The 23403-nt window shown below is 44.1% G+C and overlaps 1 protein-coding gene across 12 annotated transcripts in view; it reads left to right on the top strand.

Annotated features, from left to right (window-relative positions):
• MAGI2 (membrane associated guanylate kinase, WW and PDZ domain containing 2) overlaps window positions 1-23403 on the top strand; it is a 1309326-nt gene that overhangs the window by 898753 nt on the left and 387170 nt on the right. For all 12 annotated transcript variants that reach the window (XM_063926958.1, XM_063926960.1, XM_063926965.1 and 9 more), the window contains one exon: window positions 5748-5827. In XM_063926958.1, coding sequence (XP_063783028.1) covers window positions 5748-5827 — 80 coding nt within the window. The remainder of the gene's footprint in view (window positions 1-5747; window positions 5828-23403) is intronic.

The raw sequence follows: 23403 nt of genomic DNA on the forward strand, positions 1-23403 counted from the left end.
CTAGAAGTAGCCAATAGTAGTTGATTAGAATGTGGCAATAAAGGGATGCACATGGCATAAATACCCAGGTGGCATTTAAATGATGATCATTTGCTATTAAAGGTTGTGCCAATACCGCATACCCAACACTATTACACCTTCACCATCCTGAACTGTTAACACTAGTCAGATGAATCCATTGATTCATGTTGTTAATTCCACACATTGATTCTGCCAGCAAGAGAAATTGGGATTTGTTAAGTCAGGACGTCTTTCTCTAACGGTCCAGATTTGGTGAGCATTTGCCCACTGTATTCTCCATCTCCTGTTCTGAGTGGAATCCAGTGTCTTTTGCCTGCTGTAGCACATTCACTTCAAGGTTCAGTGTGCTGAGCAATTTAGAGTTGCTGTTCTGTTGTAATCATGCCTATTTGATTTACTATCGACTTTATTTCAGCTTGGACCCGTCTGGCCATTTTCCTGTAACATTAGCAAGGATAATTCTCTCACAGAAATGCCACTTATTACAAATTGTTGTTCCTTAAAATCTCAGGAGATCAGCAGTTTTTGAGGTACTCCAGCTACCCAATCTGGCATCGCCCTTATTCAACAAACAAAGTTCACTTAGAGCATGTTGCTTTCCCATTAAGGTGTTTTGTGAACAACAACTGAACACCTTGATTAAGTTTCCATTCACTGAGTTGTTACCACGTAATTGGCTGATTAGATGTTTGCATAAACTAGCAGATTTACAGGTATATCTACAAAGTGGCCACCGAGTGTATACGTCTCATCCAATTAGGCCGCTGCACATGTGCCATACTAAATTTGGTCTTCGGAACACGGTGGGAGCCATGTTTCCGGAGACATGCGCAATAGACACTGGCACAATGCTGGAGACTATTGCGCCATGCAGAGGAGGGAGCCCATCCAGAGTCTGCATAGGGGCTTCCTTCTCTGTTAAAATGCCCTTGGTCGCTGTATATACCTAGTTTTCAGAAAACACTCAACCATTGATGGTACAGGTATTAAAACCCACTTGGTGTATTATTAATGAGACTGTCCAAAGATCCTGACATTTGTGAAGGCAAATAGGTGGTCTTTCAGTGCATTTAACACTATAATTTAACATGGTGCACACGTACCACAGCACAATGCATCCTATAACAAAATCTGATCAGGCTGTGTGCCAGAAATACAACTCAATACTATTGATACATAAACTTGATGGTTTATCGTATAGAAAGTTACATTGGGTTAATGCATGAATTTGGATTTGAGTGACATTTGTTATGCCTTTAATAAATATATACTAGCTAATGTGCTCGGTTTCAACAAGGCAAAGGTTTGCTGGGTGGAACATTTTACCCCTTTTCACCAACTTAAGAGTCAAATTTTGAAAAATCCTAAGCTCAGTGAGTGGATGCAAATAACTGTCACAGTTTCCAGACCACCCAGCATGTCACATGTTCCAGATCACCCAGCAGGTGCACAGGGAGAGTTCACCAACTGTCACATTTTCCAGAGCACAATGGTGATGCACTGTAAATTGCAGGTGCACATTATGCCACGTACCTCTGAACTGAAGCAACCAATTACAACGCCAATATTTTTCTTCAAATCTATGGACCAAGACCTTTAAATTTGGCATAGGGGTACCCTGCTCAGACAACGTCATCACAGAAATATGTTACTTATGAAAGTCATCCTTCTGCTATTAATATACAGCTATTTACAGTGTGTGTATATCTACATATAAATATATATTAGTGTATGATTTGTCCCTGAAGATGGGGCATAGTCCCCGAAACGGCGTAGGACCATATTAAAGACACTTTAATTCATCATCTCGTCTGCTGAGTGCCGCTGACTTTCTCCTCTATCAACTGGATCTTGCTACAGATCACAGAGGGCACCGCAGCAAGTATTACGTTGTATACCCATTTGAGTGCCGAACCTAACCGCTGACTATACTGGATATGCTGTAAAGCCACCCGAACACTGGTGGAGTTTTCAGCTTCTCCTGGTTAAGGCACCTAAGGGAACTGTGTTATTCTATATATTTACATATGTTACGCCTGGACAGTCACTAGTGTATGATTTGTCCCTGAAGACGGGGCATAGTCCCCGAAACGGCGTAGGACCATATTAAAGACACTTTAATTCATCATCTCGTCTGCTGAGTGCCGCTGACTTTCTCCTCTATCAATTGGATCTTGCTACAGATCACAGAGGGCACCGCAGCAAGTATTACGTTGTATACCCATTTGAGTGCCGAACCTAACCGCTGACTCTACATATATATATATATATATATATATATATATATATAGTGTATGTGTATGTGTGTGTGTATATATATATATATATATATATATATATATATATATATATAGTCTTTTGAAAAAAGAGGGCACTCACCAGCAATTTCTAAAAGAAGGTCAGAAGGTCATTTATTGGTACATTCGTATGTCGACGTTTCGACGTTTCGATCACATCCCAGTGATCTTTGTCAGGACAACAAAGCAGTGTTGTGTGGTGACAGAGCACCAGATGCTTCTGGTGCTCTGTCACCACACAACACTGCTTTGTTGTCCTGACAAAGATCACTGGGATGTGATCGAAACGTCGACATACGAATGTACCAATAAATGACCTTCTGACCTTCTTTTAGAAATTGCTGGTGAGTGCCCTCTTTTTTCAAAAGACTATTATCAGGAACCCGAAATTCCTTGGAGTTGAGCACCACCGTGTTGTCCTCTGGAGATTCAGTATTGTGCGGATGCCCGTATATTCTATATATATATATATATATATATATATATATATATATAAAATAAAAACATAAAAAAGTTCAATAAACTGTAAAAATGCAGCCAGATTAAGGACTTTGGAGCTGAAATGTATGAAGGGCCTCATTATATATCATTGCACTAGCTCGCTACACTACATTCCTGCCCTATATCACTGAAATACTGTACATCACTGCTCTAGCTCCTCACACTATAGTACTGCATTACCTCCCACACTACATGTATGTACTGTATGTGTGTATATGAGCAGGTGCTGCCCAAAGTGAAGTCATGATTATAATAACTTTGATTTTAAGACCATTGGTAACAAATATTAACTGTGGCCAGGTGGGATCAGTATGGGATGCCAGCGCACGAGATGCCGAATGTCATTATACTGACATCGGCATCCCGTGTGCCAGAATGCCGGCAGGGGTCGAGCGCAGAGAAGCCCCTTGCGGGCTCGGTGGTGAGCTTCATTTGCCACAGGTTCTATTCTCCCTCTATGGGTGTTGTGGGAACCCACAGAGTGGGAATCACCTACTTCGCTGGTATTCCGGCTGCGGTATAGTACCCCTGTCTGGATCCTGGCGTTGGTACTGAGACAGCCGGGATCCTGACGGGCGGTATTTTAACCACATACCTGCCAGGCATGATAGAGTACCAGCCACAGACAAGGATTGAAGATGTCAGTAGTTGGTGGAAGGAACACACAGTACATAAACATAAAGCTCTCTGTTTCTCTGTGAGGCTGCTGGTCACAGTGTTATTGCTTCACTCACTCAAAAGCTCTTACAGAAGACTGAATGTATTCATGAATTAATGTGTTGCATTTATTTTCTATAAAATACATTTGCTGCCCACACATGCTACAGATGAATAACACCTTGGATAATGCTCCTATACTGCATTTAGCATTTCACATTTTGTTTTGAGAGTCTTGTTTACAGTTTAGTATATTTTGAATTCATGTAGATTGCGTAATTAATCCATAAGGAAATAATATTGGTATCATGCAAGATGAGAATCACATAACAATAGGTAATTCTGTTAACTCTATGCTGTGGAAAAGCTTTCCTTATCTGACCACTTACTGTACTACAGCACTGCAGAAGTTTTACGGCTCCTACTCATCGCTGTTGTGTTAATCGTTCAGTGTGCAGCGCTGCAAAGTAGATGGACCAAAGCATTTGTGATAACATGCGCTGGTTATTATACTGTACAAATGTAGCACATTGTCTTATCACTAGGCCAGAGGTTCTCAAACTCGGTCCTCAGGACCCCACTCAGTGCATGTTTTGCAGGTAACCCAGCAGGTGCACAGGTGTATTAATCACTCACTGACACATTTTAAAAGGTCCACAGGTGGAGCTAATTATTTCACTTGCGATTCTGTGAGGAGACCTGCAAAACATGCACTGTGTGGGGTCCTGAGGACCGAGTTTGAGAACCTCTGCACTAGGCTAAGCTGCTTCCATAGTATTTGTTGCTCTTGCAGCTTGATTTCTCCATGTGTATTAAATGTAAACACAAACGTTTTATCTGCATTAGTATGGCTAAGTTTAATGCTGAATCACTTTTAAATGTGAGGTTGTGGTGGGAACTGCAAAAATCATTCAAAAACTGGAATTTAATTTCAAATGAATGACTCCTAAAATGACAGGGTATGCATTGCTGGGTGGACTCAACTTAGGTCGACAGTCATTAGGTCGACCACTGAAGGTCAACATGAGCATTAGTTCAACATGTACCATGTCGACATGGGGTTTTTTTTTAAACTTTTTTTGTGTCGTTTTTTCGTAAAGTGACGGGGATCCCCAATTGGTGCACCGTGTCCCCTCGCATGGCGTGCTTCGTTCACTATACTTCGGGTAAGGTGCCTCGCTCCGCTACCGCTTCAATCGGCACAGGTTACCGCTCCAGTCGTAGTCCACGTGGATCGTCAAGTATGGGAAAATCCAAAAAATGAAAGAAAAAAAAGTGAAAAACTCATGTCGACCTGTTGACCTAGAACATGTCAACCTAATGCACATGTCGTCATAATGCTCATGTCGACCATCGGTGGTCGACCTAATGACTGTCGACCTAAGTTGTGTCAACCTAACGACCGTATCCCAAATGACATTATCTTTGTTATGACATGGATTGGTTTTGTAACTTGTGTCCTTAATGTAATATACATTGTAAACTGTTTATTTTGTATCATAATTTATCCCTCCTAATTGCATGTTTCTCAGCATAAACACAAGTTTATATGTATAGACAATGTTAGTGTATTTCTGGATCAAATTGCGGTAGCCCAAGTGAAATGTGACTTCAGATATTGGGCGATATGCAATTAGCCCCAATCTGTTTTCAGATGATAAAAACAGTCAGATATCGTGATTAATGACCAATGGTTATTATCGCAGTATCCAATTAGAGGCCATTTTCGTCGGCAGGAAACAGACCCGCAATCGTTTGACTTGTCTCACACAGATGTACAAGTTATGTCCCCCCCAGTAGTCTGTGCACTCTTGCAATGTACTTTGTCACATTATTAGTAATAAGTAAAGGCACAGACATGTAACAAATGTGAACCTCCACCTAATTCCTGCCTGACCTGTGAGTGTGGTTAGAGGAGCTCATTGAGAACACTAGACTGAAGGGAGGACTGTGAATATCTAATAAATTCCTTTAGCTTGGGATGAGCTCTGAATCTTCAATGAGACCCTTGGCAGACGTGCCAGTTGATTTTAATAAAAATAGCTGCTTTGAGCAGAGTGAGTTTAGGGTGCCAAATTTACAGCTGCCTTGCACGATTACTCTTAAAACTCCTTCAGGTCTAATTAGAACCAGTGGGCAAATTAAGTGTATCGATTGCAATTCTGTTGAAAAAGCCCCCTTCCTTTCCCTTTTTGTTTTATTTGTATCTTAGAGAAATAAATGTAATTCGTTTCACCATGCCTTTCTCAAAGTAGTGTCTTTTCTTTTCAGTCACAACACAAAGACGACGTCATGGCTGGATCCACGGCTAGCAAAGAAAGCTAAACCCCCAGAAGAGTGCAAGGAGAATGGTAAGTTATTCTGGAAGGGGTCCCGTTAACCACTTCAGTGCCAGGTTTGCATGAAAGAAAATTGTTTAAACATGTTAATTAGCTACACAGACAGCGTTTTGGATGAAACACCACTTGTTGTAGGGAGGAAACACTCATATTCTCATACATGCTCTTTATGCGCCTCCCTTTGCTCGTATTTACACTGAAGGTTTACAATAAACATAGTTTTATTTAGTCGTGGGCATTAGTCTGCTAGCCCTCCCACACCCGCCCCTTCCCGGACTTTATCTGCAAAAACAGTGGTTATTCAGTTCTCTCAAGGAAGATGCAATGCAACGGGAACCAACAGGACCATTTCAAAGGATTATGATTATAATATCATGCACTCTTAAAGGTAAATGCTCTTTATTTGTAGATCTTAGTGTGGATGTTATGGAAATAGGCATATAAGCTAAAACATGGGCTGAAACTGGCGTACGTATATATATTATTAATAATGAAAATCAGTCTGTTAAGAAAACATAAGTGAAGTTTTGTGTTATTGGTACAGAAAGAAGTGTGTTCTTGTATATTAAGTGCAAAGTTTCATTGGCCTGTGCAAAAGGCATATGGTATTACTACCTTTTGCTGATCCTGTTGGTAGTGGACGGTTAATGCATAGGGATGTCCTCTTGTATGTTGTAAAGGAATGTGTCAATACATAGCTATCTACACACAACACCTGCAAGCTATACACCTGTGTGCTATAATCACAGAGCTGTGACTGCAGTAATAACACAAATTGCATGCGTCCCAAGTTAAATATTGTCAATCTAGGAGGTATTTTCACAGTTGGTTACAGCTCAGCTTATTTTAAAATTCCATGTGTTTATTAGAGAAAGATACAGTACTTCTTGTATGCAGAAGACACCATCTAATATTTCTAGCAATTATACTATACACCTGAAGCCACACGAATAACTTTGTGATGCTGTGCTGTGCATACAGGATTTTTTTCCTTGTCAATCCTAATATTTGAATATTTTTATCTTAGAAAATTAGTTTTATGCACAGTACACCTGTAGTAGCTAAATAGATAGATTTAAGTGATATATATGGGACTTTGCACAATATAAAAATACATACATTATACTCAATAGTAGTAACTTCAGTTTTGTTTAGCTAATGACACAGATACAAAGAGAGAATAAAAATGTGTGTTGTAATCCAATACAGTGATGATGTAACGTCTATATGTGTGTGTGTGTGTGTGTGTGTGTGTGTATGTGTATATATATATATATATATATATATATAGAGAGAGAGAGAGAGAGAGAGACATAGATATATAATATTTCTGCATGTTTATTTATTTAAAAGAGTAGTGTGCTAATGCCGTTTACACCTCATCTTAATACGGCCCATTTATAAGCAAGGTGTGACATGAAAGCAGCATACAAGTAAAGCTGTGCCTAAGTCATTAATTGAAGAAGAAATGGACCCATTCATAACTTTAATGCAGGTATTTATTCAGGAATAATGACTGTGTCTGTTCCAAGGCATTTACATTGATATTCCATTTGCACTTCACTGCATCTGCCGGAGCAATAATTGCATTTAATTGCTAGCCAAATTGATTTATACCTGTAACCACTTTGAACAGTTTCACAAAAATTACTTTTTTTAATTTACTGCTTAGAAAAAGGTTTCTAATATAGCCGCAAGCTGAAAACAGCCTTCTACATTTAAATGTATGTATTTATTTATTACCACAATACATACACCGCTCTTCTCTAAAAAGTACTTCTATAAAACTGTATTTAAATAGAATTGCAAGACATGCAGAAGATGAAAGACACACAGAGCTTACACTGCCTTAAATAGCTTGCCATCTAATGAGGTATTGCAAGACATATTGTCCTATTCAGAGGAAATCTAGTATGCTAGGAACAATGGGGGGGGGGGGGGAGCGGGTATCTAGCCCCTCTGGGCATGTTGGAGGGGCTAGGTGCGGTCCCAGTTTCCCCCTTCTTACTTGTCAGCCAACCACAGATGCCTCTCTGCCCAGCTGCTGTGGGTCCAAGGTCACTGCTGCCACTGAGTGCAGCCGTCTCCTGCTGGATGGGGTTAGCAAACGCACTGATCACACCCCCAGTCCCCCTGCCCCTATGTATTTGCCTCTAGCTGTGGGCTCACAGTGCCCCCTGTGTAGATCGCCCACAAACCGCTGTGAATAAGCAGTGCTTTTTTCATGTTTTTTATGATTAGGCCACATACCCTGCTTTACTGGGGCACCGGCAGGCTCTCTTCTGCCCTGACTAGTAATCGAGAGCTAAACAGCTGATCACTTGGTCCAATAGCAAAATGGATAAGTGGCTGTGGTGTTTAGTCAACATGGTAAATTATTTAATGAATTGGCTATATTTTCATTTTCAAACAGGTGTGAATCAATGATTCGGGGCCGTCCTGCCCCTTTGTCAAGGTGGGAACTACTCACCTTGACAAAGCGGCGGGACGGCCCCGAAACTTTGGTATGTTGCTGTGATACCTTTTGAATACACTTTTTTATGGATTAAGCCTCCGAGTGCCGCTATACTTTCTTTTACATTGTCTTGATATATATAGGAAGTAATCACGAGACTGCCTGTCAGGATCCTGGCGGCCACAATGCCAACACCAGAATCCTGACAGGCAGTGAAATGCTGCCGCCAGAATACCGACACCACAAGCTTTTCTCCCTCTGTGGGTGTCCACGACACCCATAGAGGGAGAATAGATCCTGTGGTGAGTGCAGCAAGCCCGCAAGGGGTTTTTATCGATCGACCCACATACTGCTGGCCAGGATACCGCTGTTGGGGTCGCGACAGCCAGGATCCCGGCCGCCGGTAATAGGTATATATATATATATAATTCCAAAAGATGCAAGGCACCGGCACTTAGAGGCTTCCAATATTAGAAAAAAATTATTTCAGGTTTCTGGATGTGAAATACACTTTTTCTAATATTGGAAGCCTCTGAGTGCCGCTGCCTTGCGTCTTTCGGAATTTTACTTGAATTGATCCTGAGGGGGTCAGAGCAGTTTGACTGTAAAGTTTATAAAAGTTATAAACATTTGTTTAAAATGCTTTAATTTTCCTTTAACAAAAACAATTCTTACATCACACATATATTTCTTGTCATTTGTGGGTCAGATGTAGAGGTGAAACTGACTGTCACACCTTTCGGGATGAGCTAAAAGACTTCCTCACGGATGTCTTAAATAAGAAGTGAGTGTTTTAAAAAAGGCTAATGTAGCAGCATTCACAAATTAATTGTGACATAATAATTTTAGAACAGAATAATGTAATAGATCAGGTAAATAATGGAACAAAATATAAGGAACTAGTTCCATAAAGTTTAAGAAGCAATTGATACATTATAGTTCACTTGTATATATTTACACAAAAACAATACACAACAAATATTGGTCAGCTGTGTCACTCTCAACTTACTTATTGATTGTGCGTGAAAACTAACCTCTAGATGGAGAGCATTACTCGTCACCCTGATAGCTACAAAATAATATAGCCAAACATACTTTAATTCTATTTAATTAATAGTATCAGTTTATAGATTTCAGTTATAATTTATACTCACAAAGGTTATTTGTCCAAACTGGCTCTTAATTGAGCGGCAACCACTACTCTGTGAGAGGCAATAACAAGGTGAACGCTATGTGACAGATTGGGGTGTCTGCCTGTCAATCGAGAAGGGGCATGGTTGGTAGTAGGTAAACAGGACGTTGGTGTCCTCTGACATCCTGCACCTCTTACCCACCCACTAGTTTTATATATATATATATACATATATATATGTATGTATATGTGTGTGTATATATATATATATATATATATATATATAGATGGCCCAGCACTCCAAACATATAGGACAACTGCCACGGGTGCCCTCTGTAGTATGTAGAATAGCAAACAGATGACAGCGGCATTTCAGCGGTCCGAGTCAAAACTCCAAGTGTATCAGCACATAAGAAATTGGTAACGTTTCGAGGCTTTTCCACTGTCCTTCTGTTTGGTATAGATATATATAGCAGACAGATACTCCCCTCCTATTCAATAAATAGAAAGAAAAGACTTTATAGAAAAGGTTCTAAAGGATGGCTGCCTAATTCCGCTAAATTCCCTGTTAGGAGGAACTAGAAATGTAAAATAGAATAAAAATAGAGGAATTGGCGCCTCCGGGATGTGTTGACCCCAGAAATTAGAGAAAACCCTTTTATGGTTCCACAACTAAGTGTCAACAAGTTTAAAACATAATGGTCGAACTGCTCCTTCATAAAATTTATTAAAACAATATGTTAACAAGATTGATGTCCATAACATGTCAATAAGAGTATAATATGAATCTCCCACCAATTCATTGAAGACAAAGAAAAGTATAGGTAGATCTCTACTCTTCTTCTTCCTTATCAAAGAATGCGGGAGTTATATCAGATACAACAGAATGATAACCAACGCGTTTCGTCTTGTACCAAGACTTCATCAGGGGTGTATCTCTGATAGTGGCAAATTAAGATCAACAGACTAGAATGGGCTTGGATAATCAGTGAGGAATGTTTGAAAGAAATATTCCACATCACTAAGGGTTACTGTAGTGATATCAATCCAGCCTAATAGGTCCAATCCTCATGTATCAGAAAAGCTCCAATGTTGGGGATATTCAAATGGACAAATGACTCGACAGGCTCATAAATAACGAACCCTCCAAGAGAAAGTCAGTGGTGGCCCAGCATCAATGTGTGTGTGTGTGTGTGTCATCTACACACCAGAAAAGATGCATGCTGCAGGCCCAACAGCCTGTAGTGATGACGTAGGGGTCAGTGCTGCACTGTTGATGTCCTGACAACCACCTGCAGACACTTACAGCTGACAATAAAAATCCGTATGTCTCAGATGCTAGTGTTAAATAAAATAAACAACACACAATCAATTACATAAGATCAAGATAAAACAACATACACTATAGATAAATCTGTAAAAAATTATTAAATGTGATATGTCAGGCAGAAAAACAATAGTTGGTTTTCCAGGTGTGGGCTGAGGTGACATATATTACCAGAAAGGACAGAGAATATGGGACTGCAAAAAATATATAAATATTCCAAATCAATTTCTGTATATTTGCTAACACTTGATAGGATATCTGAATATATGATGATTAACAAGAGAAAGGATGAAAGATCACATTTACAAAAAGTAATCTTTTTAAGGCAAGCCTATTCATTTATGTATTGATTGTATATGATACCCCGAGGAAAGAGTTCTATGTAGTCTGTGATTTTTCCCAATACACTTTGATTGTTTGCAGTTGTTGTTGTTTTTTTTAAGGCTCAAGGGCAGATGTACTAAGCCTTGAAGAGTGATAAAGATAGAGAGAGAAACTAACCAATCAGCTCTTAAGTGTAATTTTTTCAAACACAGCCTGTTACATGGCAGTTAGGCGCTGATTGACTGGTACTTTATATCTCTCCACTTGATCACACTGCAAAACGTACGGGGTCATTCAGACCCGAGCGCAGCTGCACTCAGCAGCTGCGTTCGGAAGATCTGAGCATGCGCACCGTCCACAGTACATGTGCGTGACCCTACACCTTGCGGCCACATTGATTGACAGCTGCAGCCGTTGGGAGGGTGTCACCGTGGCGTTTCGTGGGCGGGCCAAACGGGGGCATGTCGGGCGCGTTTTTAGGGTGGCTGCATGGCGCCACACACAGCTGCTCTGATTAAAAAAAAGTTGGCAGACCGTCTGACCACACTGCCAGGGTTCAGCCTTAATTAGATGAGTCTGCAATCGGAAGGCGGCGCTACACATGCTGGGCGGCACCAGCATGTGAGGAGATGGACGCAGATCTTGCTGTGTATGCAGCAATCTGCATCCATGTCTGAATCACCCCCTTAGTACATCTCCCCCTCAATGAGTAGATTTCATAACGGCAATCTTTCCAGCAATAAATGTGTGCACATGACCATATTGTTTAGCTTATGCAAAACTGAAACCCTTATACACTTCTATGAAGTGCAATCTGCACAACCTGAAGTGATACTCTATAGCACAGAAACTTAGCCGTATATTTTCTCCTGTGATCTTGGTAAAAAGTGGTAACCTAAATTCCTTTTAATCTGCTGCTGAATTTGTGCTGGAGAGACAATGAGTGTCCTTAATATATGGTACTGTTGTGTACATATTTTGATGTATTGTTTATTGCAGAAGGTACGCTTTGTGATTGAAAGCGATATTACAAGGATAGAAGGTTATATTTGTAATCCGAAATGTGGCAAATTTGTTTATTATCATGCTGTCTGAGATGCTTCTCTGCCATCTTATTTAAAATATTTTTCTCTTTATTTTGACACTGCCAATTTATTATGAATCAGGAGCATGCTGTTCCAGAGATACAAGTTATATTAGCGCATGTCAGTGTTGTGTGTGATACAAACAAATAGTTATGTGCAGTATGACTAAGAAAGCTTTTTTAAGTAAAAAAAAGTCAATCCGTTTTTGGTTTCTACGTGTGTGCATTTATTTATTGCATTGTTCCAGTATTAGTTTGCATTTATTATGACATCAGTTATGGGGGGTCATTCCGAGTTGTTCGCTTGCAAGCGGATTTTAGCAGATTTGCTCATGCTAAGCCGCCGCCTACTGGGAGTGAATCTTAGCATCTTAAAATTGCGAACGATGTATTCGCAATATTGCGATTACACACCTCGTAGCAGTTTCTGAGTAGCTCCAGACTTACTCGGCATCTGCGATAATTTCAGTGCTTGTCGTTCCTGGTTTGACGTCACAAACACACCCAGCGTTCGCCCAGACACTCCCCCGTTTCTCCAGCCACTCCTGCGTTTTTTCCGGAAACGGTAGCGTTTTTTCCCACACGCCCATAAAACGGCCTGTTTCCGCCCAGTAACACCCATTTCCTGTCAATCACATTACGATCGCCAGAACGATGAAAAAGCCGTGAGTAAAATTCCTAACTGCATAGCAAATTTACTTGGCGCAGTCACAGTGCGGACATTGCGCATTAAGCGGAAAATCGCTGCGATGCGAAGATTTTTACCGAGCGAACAACTCTGAATGACCCCCTTGGTTTCTTAACCATTTTTGTGATCATTTCCAAATCTCTAAATATATACATTAATATGCTTCTTAATCACTAATATTTTCATTTTTAGGGGCCTATTTATCAACATTATTTTTACAATTTTTTTTTGAAAAAGGGTGTTTTCCACACCATTTTCACATTACTTTAGTATCACTTAAAAGTATTAAAAGGCTTTTGGAGCAGTTTTCATGAAAAACTGCTCCAAATCCTTTAATTCACTTTTTTTTAGTATTTTCCATACTTATAATGGTATATACGATCTGGGCTGAATTTGCTGGAAAAAAAACGTGAAAACAACCCGCAATGAGCCCTATGATAATTACGCCAGCTCCAGCTGATGTTATCACAGGGATCATTGCGAGATCCCTACTTCTGCACAGCTTTTTCTGCCCACTGGCAGAGAAAGCAGCGCAGGGACCGGGATCCGTTGATCAACTATGTGTGTTTGATGGACACACAAGCTGATCACTGGTGGGAAAAAAACAAAACATACTTACCAATCCCAGGAGCTGCTAATTGGTGCTCCAGTGCGTACCCGATTCGTACGCGATATCGACCTAGTGTATGGCCAGCCTAAGAGATGTACAGATATAGCCACGTTCATCCAGCCTGCTGCACAGACACACGCGACGAGATGCAGTGCGCCTTAGTATGCCGAGCTGCGGCTTAGCAAGGCGCCCATGTATTCCTATGGGCATGTGTAATTAGACACTTGAGCACATCCTAGTCGCGCAGGCACCCTTGCCATGAATACGGAAAACTGCAGGTTAGATGAACATGGCTACATCTGTAGTTTGCTGTTAAGTGCAAAACGGAACATGAGTACCACTGGTTATAGCTATCATGGTAAAATGAATGCTTTCATTGACAGAATAGTTTTTAATTTTAACATATTCACAATCAATACAGATAATAATATTTCTCATACGTCCTAGAGGATGCTGGGGACGACATCAAGACCATGGGGTATAGACGGGATCCGCAGGAGACATGGGCACTCTAAAGACTTTTCATTGGGTGTGAACTGGCTCCTCCCTCTATGCCCCTCCTCCAGACCTCAGTTTTAGAAATGTGCCCAGGTCGACTGGATGCACTCTGAGGAGCTCTACTGAGTTTCTCTAAAAAGACTTATGTTAGGTTTTTTATTTTCAGGGAGATCTGCTGGCATCAGACTCCCTGCTTCGTGGGACTGAGGGGGCAGAAGCAGAACCAACTTCTTCAGAGTTTCATGGCTCTGTTTCTGGCTGACAGGACACCATTAGCTCCTGAAGGGAACTGAATGCTAGCCGTGTCTAGATGCTCACTCCCACAGCACGCCGTCACCAGGGCCGGAGCAAGGTTTCTCGGCATCCTAGGCAAAAGTTCAGCCTGCTGCCCCCCACCCCAAACCACACACAGAGTCTCATACCTCCCAACTTTTAATCTTTTCAAGTCGGGACACTCGGCACGTCGTAGCCGCGCGCATCCTGAAAAGGGGGCGTGGCCTCGGGTGTGAGGGACGTGGCTACGGCCGAGTGGGCGTGGCTACGCACCGAGGGTCCATTTACGTCATTTTGGGAGCGTGCCCAGCGCTCCCTGAGCAGCTGGGCTGCCCCCAGCTCACTCCCCGCACTGAATAGATGTTGTACGCGTGCTCACAGCATCTATTTAGAGGTCACTCGCTGCTTTGCAGAGCAGAGAAGCGGGTGATCAAAGCCTGGTAGTACATACCATCCAGCTGACTCTTAGTGGGAACTTCAGGACAGATTGCTGCTGTAATGCTACAGGCGTTCTACCCAGGGTGCGCAAGAACTGCTAGACCAGGGCTGGATTAAGCCTTCAGGAGGCCCAGGGCACCTTAGACAGGGTATAGATAGATAGATAGACACACACACACATACACATACAGTTGTCAAAGTGGAAATTTTGAAGTGTGGGTATGGAAAAGTAAAGGTTGCAATTATGCGCACGCCAAAGGTGCGCACGCTCCAGGAAAAGGGCGAGTGGCCACTCAAAAGGGGGAGGGTGTCCTTCAGTGTAGTAGGACCCCTTATACTATCTAGTACTGGTGCCCCTTTCACTTTATACCACACAGTATGAGCCGAAATTCACATTATAGCACAGGGTACGAGATGAAATTCACATTATAGCACACGGAATGACCTGAAATTCACATTATAGCACATGGTATGAGACGAAATTTACATTATAGCACAGAAAATGAGCTGAAATTGACATTATAGCACAGGGAATGAGCCTAAATTCACATTACAGCACATGGTATGAGCCGAAATTCACATTACAGCACACGGTATGAGCCGAAATTCACACTACAGCACACGGTATGAGCCGAAATTCACATTACAGCACACGGTATGAGCCGAAATTCACATTATATCACACGGTATGAGCACAAATTCACATTATAGCACACGGTATGAGACGAAATTCACATTATAGCACACGAAATGAGCCGAAATTCACATTATAGCACACGGTATGAGTCGAAATTCACATTATAGCACACGGTATGAGCCGAAATTCACATTACAGCACACGGTATGAGCCGAAATTCACATTACAGCACACGGTATGAGCCGAAATTCACATTACAGCACACGGTTTGAGCCGAAGTTCACATTACAGCACACGGTATGAGCACAAATTCACATTACAGCACACGGTATGAGCCGAAATTCACATTACATCACACGGTATGAGCACAAATTCACATTATAGCACACGGTATGAGACGAAATTCACATTATAGCACACGAAATGAGCCGAAATTCACATTATAGCACATGAAATGAGCCGAAATTCACATTATAGCACACGGTATGAGCCGAAATTCACATTACAGCACACGGTATGAGCCGAAATTCACATTACAGCACACGGTATGAGCCGAAATTCACATTACAGCACACGGTATGAGCCGAAATTCACATTACATCACACGGTATGAGCACAAATTCACATTATAGCACACGGTATGAGACGAAATTCACATTATAGCACACGAAATGAGCCGAAATTCACATTATAGCACACGAAATGAGCCGAAATTCACATTATAGCACACGGTATGAGCCGAAATTCACATTACAGCACACGGTATGAGCCGAAATTCACATTACAGCACACGGTATGAGCCGAAATTCACATTACAGCACACGGTATGAGCCAAAATTTACATTACAGCACACGGTATGAGCACAAATTCACATTACAGCACACGGTATGAGCACAAATTCACATTATAGCACATGGTATGAGACGAAATTCACATTATATCACACGGTATGAGCACAAATTCACATGATAGCACACGGTATGAGATGAAATTCACATTATAGCACACGGTATGAGACAAAATTCACATTATAGTACACGGTATGAGACGAAATTCACATTTTAGCAGACCGGTATGAGCCGAAATTCCCATTATAGCTCACGGTATGAGCTGAAACATGGGGGACAGGGTGTCACACATGCAGGGGGTGTACAGAGCACCATAAGGGCACAGGGTGTCATAATACAGGGCAACAGGGGTAGGGGAGCACTGGGTGATACACAAAGGCAGCGGGGGGCAGGGGACACAAGGTGTCATGCACACAGAGGCAGGGTCCACACACATGGAAAAATGGGGGGGCAGGAGGGCACAGGGCTTTCCAGCAGTCACTCACCGTCGCCATGTCCAGTCAACCTTAGCTTGAGCTGCAGGGTATCACTGTCAACAAGGGAGTCCTGCGGCGCGGACCCAGCACAGCCCAAAGAGGAGGCTGACAGCAGGAGGATCCGAGCGCCAGCGTCTATGCAGCCCCATGGTGACGCAGCCGCCGGTTGAGTAATTGGAGGAATCAAGGCACTCTGCATGAGTGGCTGCTGGAGTAGGGAGGGGGAATGTGTGTCCGCTGTAACTTCTGGGGAATAGTGTGAGTGGCTCACAGCTCCGGCACCAACTGCCGTGACTGGGAGCAGCGGTGGGGGGAACATGAGCACGCTCGGCCATAGCAGGAGTGTGATTAAAAAAACAAAAAATCTTCCCGTTCTGTGGAGAAGTGCCGGTATGCCATACCGGCCCACTTCGACATATATATATATATATATAGAGAGAGAGAACTGTTCACCCGGCACTCCGAGACGGATAATAAGTTGTAATTGCTGCGGTGCCCTCCGTGAGTGGTATGGCAGCCACTCTGTATACTGCAATTGTTCCGGCGGCACTCAAGCAGTCTGTACAAGAAGGTAAATGCTGAGATCTTTTACGATAGTTTTTGTGTATTGTGATATGGGCTTGGTATTTTTATATGTTTATTTATGCACGGTGGTGATTGAGATGTCCATCGTTTAGTATTGGTTTGTGGTTTGTTTATGTTCACTTAGCAACAAGCTCTTGATGCGGTTCTCACGTGTCTGGCGACGCCGACTGACGTCACCTTCAGGCGCTCCTTGCTTGGCGTGCATGAGGGCGGCCGATGCCGAACGTGTCTGACAGGTGAGCCCCGCTAACTGTTGATTTTAATTGTAATTAGTCTCAGATGTCGGTGTATGTATATAAGTGTATTCTGTGTTGTGTTTATTGTGAACACTTTGTCCCTGACGACGGGGTAATACCCCGAAACGCCGTTGGATGGTCTAATAAAGATCTCAGCATTTACCTTCTTGTACAGACTGCTTGAGCGCCGCCGGAACAATTGCAGTATATATATATATATATATATATATATATACATACACATACACACACAGCAGATGGATACATACATACATACACAATAATATGTATATATGATGTCTCCATATGTTTAAGATTGAAATACGTTATACAAATAAATCCCTTACATGGGAACAGCATGAGCAGCAGCAGCGTTGCACAGTGGAGGGGCAGAGACCAACCTGCACAGTAAGGACGGAGGATACTCCCTCTGCACTGCAGTCTACACAACCTGTGATTTGTGGGTGTTTGAAGAGGGGGCAGAGCCAGTGCTCAAGGGGCGGGGCTTAATCGCGGGTCGCGGCCGGTGACCCGTTACAGAAAAAAAAAATTGGTCCATCAGGGGGGGTTTCTGGGTACTCAGAACCCCCCCCCCCCCCGCGTTCGTCGCTGCTCTGTACTTGTGGTGCGGGGCGGGAGTATAACGGGCGCTACCGCGGAGAGGAGCGGAAGACAGTTGCTATAGCAACTGTAACAATATCCGGCAGGACGCTGCTTAGTCTATGTGCATAGAGCCGCTGCCGATGGGTTACACAGCCGCTCACACTGTCCGCGCTAAAGGGATGCCGCGGGCGCCCAACTGTTATCAGCCGGCAGCACGGACAGTGTGAGTATACCCCACCGGCAGCGGCTCTATGCATATAGAGTAAGCAGCGTGCTGCCGGATATTGTTACAGTTGCTATAGCAACTGTCTTCCGCTCCTCTCAGCGGTAACGCCTGTCATATTCCTCTTAAGGAAGAAGCATTCATCGGCAGCGTGAACTGCCGCCCACAAGTGGCCAGCGCCCATAGGCAGCTGCCTAAAGCTGCCTAGTGGTGGCGCCGGCCCTGGCCGTCACCCCCCTCACAGAGCCAGAAGTCAGAAGACAGGTGAGTATGAGAAGAATGATCTTCAATCAAGTAAGTGACGGCTGAGGTGCGGCGCGGCTGGCGGGAGTGCAGCGCGCCATTGCTGCCCACACACACAGGCACTGCAGGGTGCAGGGCGCGGGGGCGCCCTGGGCAGCAAGAAAAATACCTCAAACTGGCTAAAAGGGGCATAAGATGCCGCTGGCACAGCCCTACCCCCGCCAGTATAAATATTGTCATGGATACTGAGGGGCAGAGCTTCTTCCTCAGGCAGCCAGCACACTACTCCGCACCATTTTCTCTCCTCAGAGCTGCAGAGAACACGCTGGTCCTCTCCTCCACTTCTGACAAGTACAGGGTGCTATAAGGGGGGGGGGGGGGGGGGCACAAAGCGATTGTGGTGAATATGATAGTGTATATTACTATTTAAAAGCACTTTTGGGCTGTGGGCATACTGTGTTCACAGGCAATACTGGCGCTGGTTTTGTGAACTGGCTGCTCCTATCCTGTGTCCCTCTGACAGATTTTACTGTGGGTCTGTCCCCAAAATAAGTCCCAGTGTGTCTGTGAGTGTGGTGTACACGTGTGATACATGTCTGAGGCAGGGAGTTCCTCCCCAGAGGAAGCCATTTTAGGGACACAGAGTTGTATTGTGGTGGCGCTACCGGCACACCAAGAGCCTGCATGGGTGAAAGAGCTACGTGACAGTATGCATCTGATTAACCGTAGATTAGATAACTCTGACTCTAAGGCTGTATGCTGGAGAAAATCTGTGGAAGATGTGATTTTTCAGGATGCTGTTATTCCTTATGTGGGCGGCCCCTCTGGGTCACATAAGAGACCATTTGCAAATGTTGTAAACACTGATACCGACACGGATTCTGAATCTTGTGTCGACAATAGTGAATCCAGAGAGATAGATCATAAATTGGCTATAAGGGACGTGTTGGAGGTTACAGAAAGCACTCCTGTATCACAGGAGAAAGCTTATTTATGTAAGGAAAAGAAATCCAAAGTCACGTTCCCTCCTTCAGGAAAAAATGGGAGTCACCCCCTGTGTTAGACAGTGCACTTTACAGGTTGACAAAGAAGGTAATTCTCCCTGCTCCTGGCACGGCTTCTCTTAAAGAGCCAGCAGACCGCTAAAAATGGAAACGACATTGAAATCCATTTATGTTACCAATGGTACACTGCTCAGGCCCACTATTGCCTGCGCATGGGTGAGTCGCGCTATTGAAAAATGGTCAGAAAGCATGTCATCAGAAATTGACACGATTAATAAAGATGAGATACTCCTTAAGTTAGGGAATATCAAGGACGCTGCCACCTACATGCTGGAAGCAATGAAGGATATTGGACTCTTGAGTTCACAGGCCGCTACCATGGCAGTATCGGCTAGGCGGGCGTTATGGATTCGCCAGTGGAACGCGGATGCAGATTCCAAAAGAAACATGGAGGCTCTTAAATATAAAGGTGAGGCCTTATTTGGCGATGGCCTGGATGCGCTAGTCTCGGCGGCTACCGCTGGTAAGTCAACATTTTTGCCCTCTGCGCCTGCACCGGCAAAAAAGACATATCACCCGCAAATGCAGTCCTTTCGCCCAATAAATACAAAAAGGCGAGAGGTTCCCCCTTCTTTGCAGGTAGGGGATGTCACGATCCGGGTATCTGGACGCCATTTCTTACCCATCAGATGCCTCCTAAGGCTGGCTCAGCGCTCCAGGACCGGATTCCATCTGTTATCCTAATGTTCACATTCCTGCATCCTCTCCTGTCTCTCTGAGACGCTGTCACAGTAACGCCTTATTACATCTGGCATGGCGTCTCCCGCGGCCTCCGCCGCCGTCCCTGAGCTTCTGCATGCAGAGTGTCAGAGTGGCGATTACGTCAGCCGCGGCCTCCGCTGTGTCCGCGTGGTTGGATGTGCACTTGTCAGCCTGGCGTCTCCTGTCTCCAGTGGCCGGCGCCGCCATTACTGTTTTCATTACCACATGGATTACAAACCAAACTTCCCTCCAAGTGTCTGCATGGGCGCAGCCATCTTGGATTCTGTCAGCTGATCATTTCCTCCAATCTGTTGTCAGTGTTGTCAATCTGCATAATTGCCTAGCCAATCCCTTCCTTGCTGCAGGTATAAATACACTGTGCCTGAGCAAGGAAGGCGTCAGTGCTTTGGTTGTCAAACCTAGTTCCTGTTTGTCTCTCTCCTGTGATTGTCTTCCAGGTTCCAGCTCCTGTCTCAAGACTTCCACCATAGAGACCCGCACCAGCATTCCACCTGCGGTGTAGCCTGACTCTCCAATCCATTGTGGATTCATCTGTTTCCAGCTACAACATTACCTGCTTCCAGCCCAGCTTCCAGCAGAGTACAGCTTCTCTTAAAGGACCGGTGTCCTTTCTACACTTTACCACTCTCCACCGGTATTATTATTTCTCCGCTCTCAAGTTCTACATTTCAGCTCATATTTCATCGCTCCCAAGTTCATTTATTATTTAACTGGTTCCAGCCAGTATCCACTCCGTGCTAACAACAGTCTGGTTCCAGCCAGTATCCACAGCAGCCGTTTTATCTTCAGCAACCCAGCTTTTCCTGGAACACCAGCTGGTACAATCCTGGGTTATCTCCATTGCTACAGTCGGGCCTGGTAAGGACTTTCCATCTAGAAGATTATAAGAACTGTCTCACACTACCAGTGCCCTGTGGCTCCTGCCATCCTGTAGTACCCAGGAACTGTATTTATTCTTTGCTGACTTTTACGTTTTCTTTTACTGCTGCTGTGTTGCGGAGTTGTCATAAATAAACATCATTGACTTTTATTCCTGGTTGTCGTGGTCACGCCTTCGGGCAATTCTTCTACATGTCTAGGGGTCTGATGCAACCTGCCAGGTTCCATTACACCTCAGCCCCTACAACTGAGGCTGCCTCCCGTCAGCTCAGGCCCTCAGTTGTGACAGTCCCTACAACTGAGGCTGCCTCCTGTCAGCTCAGGCCCTCAGTTGTGACAGGGGAAGGGGAAAGAAGCCCACACCGGCTCCAGGTTCCCAAGAGCAGAAGTCTACCCCTAATTCTGCCAAATCCCCAGCATGACGCTGGAACTCCCTTGCGGGAGGCCGCTCGGGTGGGGGCACATCTCAAACTCTTCAGCCAGGATTGGATTCTGTCTGGCCTGGATCCCTGGGTGTTGCAAATAGTATCCCAGGGATACAAACTAGAGTTTCAAGACGTTCCCCCATGCCGATTATTCAAATCGACCTTGCAAGCTTCTCCGCCAGAGAGAGAAGCAGTAACAGCGGCAATCCAAAAATTATGTCAAGACCAGGTTATAGTCCTGGTACCGTTGTCACAACAAGGGCAGGGTTTTTATTCGAGCCTCTTTGTTGTTCCGAAGCTGGACGGCTCGATCAGACCGATCCTAAATCTAAAAGATCCGAATTTCTTCCTGAAAATGTTCAAGTTCAAGATGGAATCACTTCGGGCGGTGATTGCCAGTCTGGAGGATGGGGACTACTTAGTGTCGGTGGACATAAAGGTTGCTTACCTGCATGTTCCCATTTATCCTCCTCACCAGGCTTATCTGAGATTCGCGATTTAGGATTGCCATTACCAATTCCAGACGTTACCTTTCGGTCTCTCCACGGCGCCGAGGGTATTTACCAAGGTGATGGCGGAGATGATGGTCCTCCTTCATCATAAAGGAGTCAACATAATCCCTTATCTGGACGACCTCCTGATAAAGGCGAGATCCAGGGAGCAGTTATTACAAAACATATCCCTCTCCCTGTCAATACTCCAACAACACGGGTGGATCATAAATTACCCAAAGTCACAGTTGGAACCGACGACAAGGTTGTCTTTCCTCGGGATGATTCTGGACACAGAAGTTCAGAGAGTATTTCTTCCACTGGAAAAGGCTCTGGAAATCCAGAAAATGGTAAAACAGATATTGAAACCATCAAGTGTGTCAATCCATCAGTGCATTTGGTTGTTGGGGAAGATGGTGGCAGCCTACGAGGCCATACAGTTTGGCAGGTTCCATGCCAGAGTATTCCAGTGGGACCTGTTGGACAAGTGGTCGGGGTCACACCTACACATGCACAGAAATATAATCCTGTCGTCAAAAACCAGGATTTCGCTCCTGTGGTGGTTGCACAGCTCTCACCTGCTAGAGGGACGCAGGTTCGGGATTCAGGACTGGGTCCTAGTAACCACAGATGCAAGTCTCCGAGGCTGGGGAGCAGTCTCTCAGGGAGAAAACTTCCAGGGACGTTGGTCACAACAGGAAGCCTGCCTTCACATAAACGTTCTGGAACTAAGAGCCATTTAAAACGGCCTTCAATAAGCGGTACATCTTCTTCAACACCGTCCCGTGCAGATCCAGGCAGACAATGCAACAGCAGTCGCATACATAAACAGGCAGGGTGGAACGAAAAGCAGAGCGGCAATGGCAGAGGCGACAAAAATCCTCCGCTGGGCAGAAAAACATCTACAAGCTCTGTTGGCAATATTCATTCCGGGAGTAGACAACTGGGAAGCAGACTTCCTCAGCAGACACGATCTCCATCCAGGAGAGTGGGGCCTCCAACAAGAAGTCTTCGCAGAGGTGACAAGTCCTTGGGGAGTTCCTCAAATAGACATGATGGCGTCTCGTCTCAACAAGAAGCTTCAGAGATACTGTTCCAAGTCGAGAGACCCTCAAGCAGTAGCAGTGGATGCACTGGTGAACCAGTGGGTGTTTCCGTCAGTGTATGTTTTCCCTCCACTTCCGCTGATCCCAAAAGTACTCAGGATCATAAGAAAGACAAGGGTTCGAGCAATCTTCATTGCCCCAGACTGGCCAAGAAGGGCTTGGTACCCAGATCTTCAGCAGTTACTCATAGGAGATCCTCGGCCTCTTCCTCCTCGGGAG

This window comes from Pseudophryne corroboree, chromosome 6 (assembly GCF_028390025.1).
Source record: "Pseudophryne corroboree isolate aPseCor3 chromosome 6, aPseCor3.hap2, whole genome shotgun sequence".
NCBI classification, from domain to species: Eukaryota; Metazoa; Chordata; class Amphibia; order Anura; family Myobatrachidae; genus Pseudophryne; species Pseudophryne corroboree.